Below are 13,635 nucleotides of genomic sequence, written 5' to 3'. Positions count from 1 at the left end.
TAGCAGAATACCTGTGTATCTCCCTTCAAGACACATACTGTTGCTTTATTTATTTTCCTATATTGTGGCTGAACTTGTAAATATTCCAGCCTTCCCCAACCTGGTCCCCTCCAAATCTGTTGGACTACAACTCCCAGAATTCCCCACTGGGAAGTTGTAGTCCAACACATTTGGAGGGGACCAGGTTGGGGAAGGCTGGAATCTTCATTAGCCCGATTGTGTCATGATATAAGAACAACCGCTAGAGGTACTTTTGTTGTGCTTCCTGGGAGGAACTAATTAAGAGCAACACCCACTTCCTCTGGCCTGAGAAGATGGGAGCCACAGACTAAGGAAGCTCTAAAAATAAAATGTAACATTGGATTGGAATAGCACAGAGTCTGTTGGATGCTATAACTAACCTGGATCACCACCACTGCCTGCATTACTGGACCATCCTTGGGGACGTGGCTACGCAGACTGTTACGATGAGTGTTTGCACTTCAGATTTTACCTCTATGCCACTGGTTTTCGCTGCTACAGGTCTGATGTATATCTGAGAATGGAATATCTAGGACAGGGGTTAGGAACCTGTCCCCACCGCTAGCCTACTGGATCTAATGTAACTTCTGAAAATGAAAACTAGATCAGAATTAACAAGCAAACCAAAGTAATGCCACATTGGTCATGTTCAAGTGTGATGTTCTTTGAGATGTATAAGAAGCAAAGTAAGGCACAAACATATCTGTTTCTTCTTTTTAATAAAGAGCTTCTTTAAAAACAAAAACAAAAAAACAAGTGCACAAGTTCTGTGACATTTCCAAAACCTTCGGGGAATAAACAGAGTGGCGCAGCAAATACAATGAATTAACAAGCACATAATACTGGGATGCATTTCCAGGAAAAGCTAATTAGTCTAGCAGTACCTGTAACTGACTTCAAATAAATGCCACCTTCTTTCTCCTAATAAACATTAAAAGAAGCTGTGTCAGTCATGCTGACATACAGAAAGGGAGCCTTTATCAGACTTCCTAAATGGACTGGAAAGCTACTTTGTTTCCATGGGTACAAATCACCTCCTGGCTGGCCCATGCTCACCTCAATTTCAGTGAGTTCTTCATATGGCAGCCGCTCTCCCAGGGGTCATAGAAGGCAAAGGAGAGCTGACTTCAGTATGATTTGGTTCCAGGGTTCCAGGGAGGAGCAGCTTCACTCTCTACAGGATAATATCAAGCTTCAGTCAGCTCCAGACCAGTGGTGGAACAACACTTCTACCTCCCTGCTGGGTCTAGTATCATTCCCGCTATTTCCAATGTTCAGGTGAGTGTCAGTGCTTATGAAGTTGAAATGGCATCACCCACGCACAAGCAAGAGATGTCAGCAGACTTGAGGGAACACCAAGGTTTGCAGAACTACAAAAAATATTTAGAGAAAAAGAACACTAAGGGGGGGGACCCCAAAAACAGTCCAATGAAGACTGAGCATTCTCAGTGGCCAAGAAATTCTAACTGACTGTTGGGGAGAACAATAGAAAAATGACTGGGCAGGGGAATGGAATGGAGTCTCATGGAGAAGGATGTGGCTGGCGGGCTCAAATGCTGAACAGGAGCACTCCACAGTGCAACCTTTTGTTGCAGCTTCACTCAGCTAGCCTAATCCACAACCTTGCTCCATGGGGAGCTCCCTGTGGTCTGACCCTCTACTTGCTTGACCTGCATCTTGCCATACTTTGAGCATCTCTACACCAGCCTAAAATCCCACATTTAAAACAGGGCTTTCTGCTTCTGTTTCAAATGCAGGATCACAACAGATTCCCTTTACACATGCTTCCTTTTCCCCCTCCCTTTCCCCCCTTCCATATGTTTCATTGGTTTAGCTCCTCTTCTTGTGGCTTTTCCTTTTCACAGAGGGAACTCAAGTAGAACACAAGCAGGGTAATTTGATACCTCATTATCTCTGATCTATTTAAAAACAGAATAAAGGTCATTTAGTGCGGGAGACACCCTGGAGGTTCACGATGTCATCTAAAGGGCCTGCAAACTTCCATGAGTGAGCAATCTCAATAGCAGGATAAAACCTCTGTGAAGGAGCCCATAGCCAACATCCCCATGTGTTCCAGCTTGGAACAGGAGACACAAAGGGAAGGCTTTAAGGGTGTAAGTAGCTTTCACTCACCACTCCCATTTTGGGGATGAGGTATAGGTGCCCCATCCAAGATAAGGGAGAATGCCTTTGTTAAAAGGTTGCTTGTCATCTGCAGTTTTGATAAGTACTTGCATTGAAAATAATGTTTAAAAAAATCAAGCAAGCATCAATCAAAATGTTTTTCATTAGTTATTTATCCAATTAATTGACTAAACATGGCAGCACTAATAACTACTTGCTATACTTTTGAGGGGAGGGGGCTCTGCTAGCTATGTGCAAAGCATGAGGAGCAATGCAGAGCAATGGAAATCATCGTTTTGACCAGGGGTGGGCAAACCTGTGGCCCTCGGCCTAATTTCAAAAGCCCTCTGCAAGCGATTAGTTTGGAACCCTGGCAAGGGACACACCTGTTCCTCATTTGGCATCCTGCTGGGCAGAAAGGAATAAGAATGGGAATGGGGGGGGAGGGAGGGAGGGGGAGGGGGAGAGTGGGGGCATGGCAGAGATTATGAAAGAAATGGTGGCAGAAAAAGAGAGAAAGGGGGTGGCAGAAGAAGAGAGAGGGAAAGGGGTGGCAGAAGAAGAAGAAGAGAGAGAAAGGGGGTGGCAGAAGAAGAGAGAGAGAATGGGGGTGGCAGAGAGAGGGGGTGGCAGAAAGGGAGCAAGAGAGAAGAGGGCTGGCTCTGCCCACTTTTGGCTCTGGCCCACCACTGGCTTCAGCACATGGCACCCAGATTACCCGAGGAGATGTAGCCCTCAACAGTAGGAAGGCCCGCTACTCCTGCTCTTCACTCTTGCTCAGTTGCCTACTCATTTGTGCAGGCTTCATCTGGATAATTTCACCATGCTTTTCTCTCTGCAACCATACAGGGCTATAATTTTGCTTTCAAAAAGGGAATAAAACAAAGGGTGGGGAGAGAGGGAAAAAGTGAAGAATCTCAACATCCAGAATTCTGCACCAGAAGCCAAATGCCCATCTTGAGCCAGCAAAATACATGGGATTTCCCCGTCCCAACTGAGCAGTTGGATCTACCTGTATGTAGTGAAGTAAAAAAAGAAAAAAAGCAACTAGTTTCCCAATTAGTTGTTCAGTAAGGGCTGGATTTGAACTCCCACCCCTTACACTTTCGACAAAGAGCTGAGCGAAAGTGGGAGTTTAGCTTTGTAAAAAGAGCTTTGTATATACACCCAAGCGCTCCACTTGTATTCTGTTGGAATGGAGCTGTATTGCATTTATGGGATGCCTTCATAGCCATATCTACAGACAGAACACAGGACAGGGTTAGTTGGGGTGTTCAGAGAGTCCAATATAGAACGTTTATTAGAGCTGTGAGAATGAAGCCCAAGAGAAAAGTTGTACATCCGTTTCACCCCATGCTGGTGGTTCAGAAGGCTGGTTGTCTTGATGGTTCCAGGGGAGGGTGAGAGAGCTAATCAGCTGCCAGAGACGGTATCTTACACACAAAGGGAAATTCCCTGTTACAGCTATTGTCATTCCAAGACCGTAAAGCTATAAAAAGAAAAGCGGGGGAGAGAAAGGGGAGGAGACAGAGTTTTAAGCACTGTCAGTGGAAAGCTAGCTTCAAATAGATAAATAAATAAATAAATAAATAGTAGCATATTTACAAGTTGAAACTTATTTTTTAAACAACTACAGGATGTTGTTGTTGTTACAATAATAACAACAACAATAATTAAAGTCTCCCTGATATGCTAGCTGTCTATGTGCAGAGCTAGGCAACTCTGTATGTTCCACCATACTCATTTAAAAATAAATAAATCCCTGCACACAGGAAATTAGCATGTCACTAGGAATACTAGTCTAGAATGCAAGTTACTGTGTCACTTTAAGAAGTAGTGCCTGAGTATACTTGTTTTCCCTCTTCCCATCCGTTTTTCATTTTATGTCATGTCTTTTTGAGGCCAGGGATTGTCTTGTTTGTTATTCATCTTATTTAAGCCACGCTGGGAGCCTTGTCGGCTGAAGAGCAGGTACTTTAAACAAACAAACAAACAAACAAACAAACAAACTTTTCTCCCTACACGCTACTTTTCTATGTGAAGAATCTGCAGCTGAGTGACGGTTTCCTTTCCTAAGCATTAACTTATATAGGATGTCTTCAAACCAACCCACCACATTTTAGAATGTATGTTTGAGTCAATACAGATGACCAAACTACAGCAAGGGGATTTCTCTCATTCATGGTCATCTCTACTGTCACACCAAACACAAGGAGAATTTTACCACACGTCAGCTGCCAATGCATGGTAAAATGGTCATCTACAAGATCTCCCTGTCTTCACCCTTCCAAAACCTTAGGGCCCATTGCTCTTGTATTGTCCTTGCTTCTTCCCAAAAGGTCACCCTGAGGAAAAAATAGGAACATAGGAAGGTTCCTTATACTGAGTTGTGTTTGTTTATTTATTTAATTTCTATATTGCCCCCATAGCTGAAGCTCTTTGGGAGGTTTATAACAATTCATAAAAACACACAAAAACATTAAAAAAGATAACATTATGATAAAAACAGTCTAAACAAATTTAACGTATAAAATTTAAAACAATTTAAACAGCTAAAAACAATTCTGATAAACAATTTTCTTAGTAATAGACCTGTTCAAGACAGCAGACAGAAATGCCCCATCATATGCCATTAAATGCCTGGGAGTAGAGGGCAGTCTTAACCTAGTGCTGAAAAGATGACAATGTTGGCTCAAGGTGGGCCTCAGCAGGAGCTCATTCCATAGTTGGGTGGGACACCACTGAGAAGGCCCTGTCCCTTGTTGCAACCTTCCAAGCCTTCCAAGCTTAGACCATTGGTTCATCTAGCCCAGGACTGTCGAAACTGACTGGCAGCAATGGCTTTCCAGTGTTTCAGGCAGGATTCCTTCCTAGCCCTACCTGGAAAAGCTGGGGACTGAACCTAGGGCCTTCTGTGTGCAAAGCAGGTGCTGTACCACTGAGCTACAGCCAGGTTGCCTGAGAAGCAGAGGGTTTCCACCACATGGGGAGAGGCAGTCTCTGAGAGACAGATCCCACCTACCACTGCTGTATCTGTACCAGATCTGCACACAGTCTTCATCTTCTGGCTTAGAGTGAATCCCATCATCTGGCTGATTGCCATCCCAGTAGTTGTAGTCATAGGAGGAGCCATCGGTCCATTCAAAATTGCTTTCCTGCAGAAGACATCACCCAAGAGTTTGTATGAGGGAAACAGACAAGAAGTGATGTCCATTAAAACAGCGGTGGGGAAACAGTGACCTCAGAGGAGATCACTGGAAGGTGGGAGAAGCTTTAACCTCCCACTCCCAAAGACCGTGGTCTGGATTGCTTGGGAAGGAAGTTTAAATCCTCTCCCATTCTCAAGCAGTCCTGAGGCTGATGCTGCCAAAATTACTAGGGAAACAGCGATCTCAGAAAGGATCACTGAAACGTGAGAAGGACTTTAACCTCTACATCCCCAAGTTATCCCATCTCAGTGGGCAGGCAAGGGAGGTGTAAACTCTCCATCCTTAAGCACTGAGAAATGGATGGGGGGGGAAGTGTGTGTGTGTGCATGCGCATGTATGCACATGTGCAGCCTCTCACTCACCACCCAGCACTGCATGCAGTCCTTGGGGTCAAAAAGATTATCCACTCCTGATCTAACCTGGTGAAGAATTCCGGAGAACTCAAGAGCATGCACACTACTTTGTGACTTTGAGGTTGATTTAATCAAGGTCAAAAACATTGATTTTTTTTTCATTTCTCTCACAGCCAACGTGGCTATCTTTGCTTTCTGTGTGACACAGAGAATGATAAAAATAAGGTTCTCACCTGCCTTAAATCATTAAGTCCCATCCAGATATCAGTGGGTATTCCAGGCACTCGGCTGTTTACCAGGTCATATACAAATACATTCTCTTCCCAGCTGTCAAAATATATGCATACGTAATGTTAACTAGATGTCAACAAAGGGCTTGGGCTAATAAGGGTAAATAGTCCTGGTGCTGGGCAATGTGTCACAATGGCCAGTGATGCAGCTAAATAATTTTAGGCCCTGGACTAGGGATATACAGATTTTGTTAAATCTGTTTCACCTCTGTTTTGTGGATTGTCAGGTGTTTTTGCTTCTGTCATCTGCTCATTGACAGAACCTGCTTTTTTCTACCAGAATTTTGTTCTACTGCGCTAATTTGCATCAGCACTAATTAGCACCAGCGCTAATTCGCACTTGCACATTTCTGAAAGTGCATTAATGCACATTAGCAGTAATGTGAATTACCGCAGATCCCTCCAATGGCCGACAAGTCCACAGAATCTGCATGATTTGGAAAAAGCCAGTCAGATTCATAGAAATCCGAACTCATTTGAATCTGTTGTGGATTTCTCTGACATCCCTGTTCTGTTCTAAGTAAAATGATCTCATGGGGACGCAGGCTATAGATGTCTATGTGTATTATTTCACTTGTGAAGCACGCAACACACATTTCTCTTCTACCCTACCGCCCCGCTGCCATTCCATGCTTTATAACTGCTGCTACATTCCTGATACATTAAAGGGGTAGGGGAACCTGTTTGCCCACCCTGATTAGAGAAACAAAGACTCTGAGCATGTACAGTTTCACATTTTAAACTCACTGAAATCGTAGCACCATCATGAATACAGGGATAACATGGAGTTTCCTTCTGCTGCCCTGATTCTAAGACATTTACTTGAGGCTAAGCAAGTACCATTTTCTTCTTGGGAGGGATAATATATTTTAGAAGTAAAAAATAATAACATGAGCATTTGTAACCATGTACATGTCCAGTCGGCTGCCTCCTGAATATAAAATGTTTTTTTTTAAAAAAATTAAGAAAGAAAGGAGGCTGTAGCTAGGGGTGTACAGATTTTGTAAAATCCTTTCCGTCTGCATTCCACGGATTCTCAGGTGCCTTTTATTCCGTCATCCACTCACTGATGGAACCGGATTGTTTCCAATTCCCTCAATTTGCACAAATTTGCACTTGCAAAAATGCACAAATCCCCCCAGAATGCACAACCCCCCCCCCCAAAATGTGCAAATCTGCCCCCGCAAAATGCGTGTTTTCATGCTTTAGCCTATGGGAGAAATGTACATTTTCAGCTGTTGTTTGTTTATTTTACATATTTTTCTACAACCAAATGTGTCAAATTAAGTTAAAAAAAAATGGTCTGCAAATCCGCGGAATCCATGCGAAACAGGAAAAATCAGTCCCCTACGGAATCCACAGATCAGATTCACAAAATCTGAACTCATTTGATTCCGTTGAGGATTTCTCCGTCATCCCTAGCTGTAGCAAACAGCATTAGTCCCACCAGGTCAGATGCCGCTGATGCCAGGCCTGTTTGCCACCATCCACCTGCTTCACTCTCGTTCTCCATTTGCCACACCCACATGCTGTGGGGCCCTGATCCTTGACCCCATTATGCAGCCCTAGCTGTGCCACTGACAATGGCAGCCACCTGCTTTTTGCCTCCCTTCTGTAGAAGTTATGTGCTATGGAGAAAGGAAGGTTCCTGCTCTCCCATCCAGGTTGAGCATCATGTTATGGACTGTTGCTTCATAAAGGAAGCAGTTTCCGGGCTGGTCAAAATGTATCAGCGGGGGGGGGGGGAGACTCCGGGTACTTGATGCTTACCTGTGAATGGATGCTAATTTGGCCGATTTGAGGCCAATGGAAAACTCTGCACAGTACAAGTCAGCCTCTGCCCACGTTTTATTGATGGGAAAGTATCTGTAACAGTATCCCTCGTATTCAGTCCAGAACAGAGGGCAAGAGTAAGACAAGATCGGCTCCGCCAAAGCTAGGAAGAAAAGACGGAGATTTTTTAGAGGCGCCTATCTCAACACCCCTCTCTTAGAATAGTTGTTAGAATCTCTTGCTATCAGTCCTGGGAACCCAGAAGATTACAAGGGTCAGGAAGCCACTGTTATCTCAACAACCGCAAGTAGCGTTATCAGAAAGAAAGAGCAGCGGCTGTCAGGCCCGTGTGCCTTGACACCACTGGGTTTGGAGGAAAGCATTCGGGAGGAGCAGGAAACAAAAAGATAAATAATCCTCAAAGCAGTAGATTAGATAAACCCAGCCCACGGGATAAATATATCTGCGTCTTCAGGGCACAGTGCATTCAGTCCCTTCTTTTTTTATTTATTTTTTATTTATAGTATGTTTATCCTGACCCTTAGCCCGCCCCCCACCCCCACCCCCCACAAAGGCTCCTGGACCAGCTTACAATCAATCAGTAAAAGAAAATATCCCCTGCCCACAGGCTTAAAAACCTAAAAAAAAAGTCACAATGCACAAGGAAAAAGGGATGAGGAGGGTAGAGGAAAAAAATTAAATAGAACAAGTTGGTTTCGCAGGAAATAAAACAATCTTCTGAGCTTTGCTCTGTCTGGGAAAGAAACCCCTTTTCTCAACGGAGTCCTAAATGAATAGAATCAAACTTACTGTTAAATTCTGGTCCAGCAATTTCACACCAAAGTCTCCCTTTGAATTTGCGAGGGGTCCCCATCATCAGGAGAACAAGAGCCCACCTCACACAACCAGAGAGACAGCATGATGAGAATATGGTTTGAACAGATGAGTGCAAGATTTGGCATGTGGGAGAAACAATCACATGATTGATCCAGCATGCCCCTGTTTCACAGATCTCAAACCACATTTTCTGGACTTGATGTAAGAGATGCATTATCACATGGTTCCTTCCTTCCCTTCTTCTTTCCTTCCATCTTTCCATGTAGCTACAGAACTGGAGTGAGCAAATATTTTTCTGTCAGGATCCACATTCCTTCATGGGTAATCTGTCGGGACCACAAGTCAGTGGTGAGTGTGGCCCAAGTGGGCACAGCTAGCACCAAAAATGAGCAGGTCACCCTTTCTCTCTCTCTTCCTCCCACCCCCTTTTCTCTCTCTCTCTCCCTCTTCCTTCCCACACAGCGGACTTCCAGGAAAGGGACAGATCACTCTTGCCAGAGGTCTGAACTGATTGCATGCAAAGGCAGGGCCAGCCCTACCATTAGACAGACTGAGGCAGTTGCCTCAGGTGGCAAATACTGGGAGGTGGCAGCAAGGTGCTGGAGGAGAGAGTTGGGTGGGCCATGCAGCCTGCCCTGCACCCCCTAAGCTAGCCTGCTGCCTTCCAGTACAAAGGAGGATGCTGTCCCATTGCCACTGTCGAAGAAAGATTCAACTGCCAGTCCAGTTGTCTTTTGTACATGGAATGGGAAGGGGTGCTGTGAAGGTTTGAGGCCTACAGAGGCAAAAGGAATAAAGGTCAAGCTTAGAGGCCTGGAGTTTTCTGTTGGGAGGGGGAAACCCTGAGAGGGGTAGTTTCATTTCTCTGTTTAAGTGTCAGTTTAATTTCTCCAGGTTTGAAGCAGTACTTTTGATTTTGAGGGATGCAGGTATATAAAGACAGCCAGTAAGAGGAGAGACAGCCAGAGCCTGAAGTGAGAGCAAGTCCGAAGAGCAAGCAGGAAGAAGCAGCCTAGAAAAGTCTAAGGACAGCTAGGGTAAAGGAACTTTCATTTTGCAATTTTTATTTTCTTTTAAGGCCTTTTGTATCACTAAGCTCTATTGTGTAAACACCTTTAGCTGTAATTTGTTTGCTTTAAATCTACTAGTAAACTGTTGTGGTTAAACCCTGTGTCTGGTGTGTCAATCATCCCACATCTACAGCCTAAACCCCATGTTACTGGAAAGGGGAAGGTTAAAGAAGGAAGGTGGGACTCCTAAGGAGGCAAGTGATCCTTAAGGAGTTGCTCAGGGGACCCAGGTCATAAGGGGAACCTTGACAGGCACTATCTTCTCCTTTGCCTCAGGCAGCAAAATGTCTTGGGCCAGCCCTGTGCAAAGGGCTTTTAAAATTAGGCCGAGGGCTGCATGCGGGCCAAGAGTCACAGGCTGCTCACCCCTGCACAGAACGATGTGTGTGAATTTGATCAGACAACCATTGTGGGGAGGGGTTAAGCTCCATGCTTAACCATTTCCCCATGAACCATTTTCCCCAATCAAAATCCACCCCCACCCCCACCCGCTGCTTTCCAACCTGCAGAGAAAAAGATCCAAGGCCCCAGTATCTTGGCCCCCATATCTTTTCCCCAGTGTAGAGAAAAGGCAGCTTAGGAACGACCATTTCATTAAGTTGGAGGCAGGTCATTCCCCAACATTTGTGTCAAATTATGGAGAGAATGGTTTAGGTCCTAATCTGAGGTTTCAAGCTGGGTTTCTCCTGGGTTCTTTGAATTCCCCTTCAGGAAATGGCCCCCTGACTCAAAGACAGAGAAGCTTGGCCTTTTGATATTCGGTCCCAAATTGCCCCAGTAGTTAACGTTAATTGGATTAGCTCCAGTGCACAAACAGCGCCTCTAGGGATTTCAAGGTTAATCTAACGGCCATTAGGCTTTGAACTCATGGAGAACAATAATCAAAGGTGTCATATTTGACCCAGGGTTCTTTTGCTCTTTGTCCTTTAAAAGAAAATAAAAAGAGAGAATATAATGTACTAGTAAAAAGGCCTATGACATTTTATGTGGCAGGGTTGGGACTCTTTGGAGAGGGGTGGGGGGAGAAGGGGGGGAATCGGTGCTGGCTCCAGATTTTTGAGGGCCTTTGGGCAAAGCACCCTTAACAGACACCCCCACCCACCCGTGCTTCTACCTCCTCACAACATTGTCGCTAGTGGAGGCTGGTGGCTGCAATTTCGGTGGGGCTGTGAATCCATTCTGGATTTCAGTCAGAACCAGCCAGAACTCTAAAGGAGCTATCCAAGTTGCTGAACCTATTTTGGGGATAGGGTTCAGCACCTTCAACAGCAACTTTAGAGTTCTGGCTGGTTCTGACTGGAACCGAGAAGGGGTTCAGAGCCCCACCAAACTCAGAGCCACCAGTCTCCACGGCTTGTCACCTGCTTCTGCTGTTGCTCCTCCTCTCACGTGCTGGACAGGCAGCGGACAAGTAGGCAGTGGCATCTACTGCTGCTCCTCACCACCACCAGAGCGAGAGGCAGGTGAACAAGCAGGTTGCAAAGGTGAAGAGGAGGAGCAACTCCAGGGAGTTCTCATCAATGGGTCCCTACTGGAGTGCGGGCCCTCGACAGCTGCCCAACTGTGCCTACCCTTGACACTGGCGCTGGATGGAATTCTCACTCATGAATCCCAGGGCATGGTCTGAAGGCCTATGAGGCAGCCACCTTGCTGAAGCTAAGCTGGTCTTGGTCTGGTCAGTGCTTGGAGGAGAGACCACCTGGGAACTGCATGGAGACACCTTGAGTTCCATGATGGGAGAAAGGTGGGATATAAATCAGTGGAGGCCGGTGGAGGTGTGAATCTATTCTGGGTTTCAGTCAGAACCAGCCGGAGCTCTCCAAGGTGCTGAACCCTATCCCCCAAATAAGTTCAGCATCTTGGATATAGCTCCTTTCAAGTTCTGGCTAGTTCTGACTGAAACCCAGAATGGATTCACGGCCCCACCGAAAGGGGAACCACCAGCAGGCACTGTCTGACTCGGCATAAGGCAGCTTCTTTTGTCTCTAGTAGCTGACACAAAAAAGTTTCTGGGATGAAATGGAATCCAAGCCGATGAATCGAGCCAATGGACAAGAACAACCTCGAGTCTGCTTTGAATTTTTTTTAAAAAAAGAAACAAAAAATAAAGCCAGGAGAACCGATGAAGTTCCTCTGGTATCACAGTTGTTTCGGTCCTTGGTGTGCTTTGTGAGAGGGGGCGGGGGCAAGAATTGTTGGGCAGCCATTGCCTGGAAATTGGCCTGCAGAACCGCAGAGAGCGTTTTTGCAGCCAAGATGGGTTACGGTGTTTTAATTTCAAGCTGCTGCTGCAAATTTCTGCTGGCTTCTGCATTTCCATAACTCGAGTCTGCACACTTGTAAATAAATGGATTTCTGGCCCACTGAGGTGCTGACAGTGGAGGCTGGTGGCTCCAATTTTGGTGGGGCGGTAAATCCATTCAGGGTTTCAGTCAGAACCAGCCAGAACTCTAAAGGAGCTTTTCATGGTGCTGAATCCTAACTCCCCCAAATAGGTCCAGCACTTTGGAGAGCTCCTTTAGAGTTCTGGCTGGCTCTGACTGAAACCTGGCATGGATTCACAGCGTCACCGAAATCGGAGCCACCAGCCTCCACTGATATAAATGTAATAAATAAATAAAATAAAGAAGAAGGCGTCCACAGATGATATGAAACCACCACTATCAAGCTACCCTAATGATCCAGATGAGTACACAACACACAAGAACTGGAAAGACGTGCCGGGCTAATAGCTCAACGCATGACCTTGCCCACAGACCACACACATCCAGTCACAAAACATATAACACATATATGCAGAGTGGGTGCAATTTTTCTAGCCTATCTTAGAAGAAATGTTATTTTCTAATTTTTTCTATGGTTTTCTGTTAACCTATCACTAGTAAAAGGTTAAGTACTGAGGCCTCTTTCCCTGCCCTAGCAACTCTGATTGAGACTATTGTCATAAGAACAGAAGAACATCAGAAGAGCCATGCTGGATCAGACCAAGGGTCCATCTAGTCCAGTGTTCTGTCCACACAGTGGCCAACCAGCTGTCGATCAGGAACCCACAAGCCGGGCATGAGCACAACAACATCTTCCACCCATGTTACCTAGCAACTGGTGTACATGTCCTGGTGCTGCCCTTAGTGGTGGGGCTGCACAGGGAGCAGTGGGGGCCACAGGTAGGCCATGGGTTGTACACCCCTACTTTAAAATAACCAAGTAGGCTGGGCCTGCCTGGACCCATTCTGAATTCAGTGGTACTTACTCAGAGTGAAGTGTATATAGGATTGCAGCCTTAATTCTGAATATATGCAAGAGCAGGTCTTTAAACCATGCTGAGAATCTTTCCTCCCACAGCTGAAATTGGGCAGCCCGTTTTGTTTATGTTCAGCTTCACAGCTTCTCTTGCAATCAAGACTCAAACAGGACACTAGGGATGTTGGAGAAATCTGCAACAGAATCAAATGACTTCAAATTTCCATGAATCTGATCTGCAGATTTCGCAGAGGACAGGCTTTTCCTGAGTTGCACAGATTCAGTGGACTTGTAGACCAGTTTTTTTAAAAAACTTTCCTTAATTTTACACACATTTAGTCATAGAAAAATACATAAAATAAAAAATACTGGCCAAAACCGGGCATTTCCTCATAGGCTAAAGCAAGAAAATGTGCATTTGGGGGCGATTTGAGCATTTGGGGGGATTTCTGAATTTGTGCTAATGCGAATTTGTGCACATACCGGAAACTGGGGAAAAATCCGATTCTGCCAATGGGCAGACAATGGAATAAAAGGCACTTGACAATCTGCAAAACATAGTCAGAATGGCTTTTACAGAAGCTGTACATCCCTACAGGTCACTCACCTTGAACAGATGGACTATATACTAAGACTATCTGTGCTGCTGGGGGGGGGGGGAGATGGAATCTGACATGTCTATAATGCATATTTATAAATGAATGAATGAATGAACAAA

At 45.2% G+C, this 13,635-nt stretch overlaps 1 protein-coding gene across 1 annotated transcript; it reads right to left on the bottom strand.

Annotated features, from left to right (window-relative positions):
* Positions 1-739: 739 nt before the first annotated feature.
* CLEC19A (C-type lectin domain containing 19A) lies at positions 740-9,315 on the bottom strand. Its single transcript, XM_084819203.1, has 6 exons — positions 8,581-9,315; positions 7,768-7,933; positions 5,941-6,034; positions 5,168-5,300; positions 2,864-3,634; positions 740-1,391 (listed from the first exon to the last, which is right to left on the bottom strand). Exons 1-5 carry the CDS (start codon positions 8,867-8,869, stop codon positions 3,555-3,557), a joined length of 762 nt encoding a protein of 253 aa, XP_084675329.1. The 5' UTR covers positions 8,870-9,315; the 3' UTR covers positions 740-1,391; positions 2,864-3,554.
* Between the last annotated feature and the right edge of the window lie 4,320 nt (positions 9,316-13,635).

Source organism: Heloderma suspectum, chromosome 12 (genome assembly GCF_057233095.1).
Source record: "Heloderma suspectum isolate Gila_16-S chromosome 12, 16-S_ref, whole genome shotgun sequence".
NCBI lineage: Eukaryota > Metazoa > Chordata > Lepidosauria > Squamata > Helodermatidae > Heloderma > Heloderma suspectum.
Note: the sequence above shows the minus strand (reverse complement) of the source record. Positions and strands in the feature narration are given on the sequence as shown.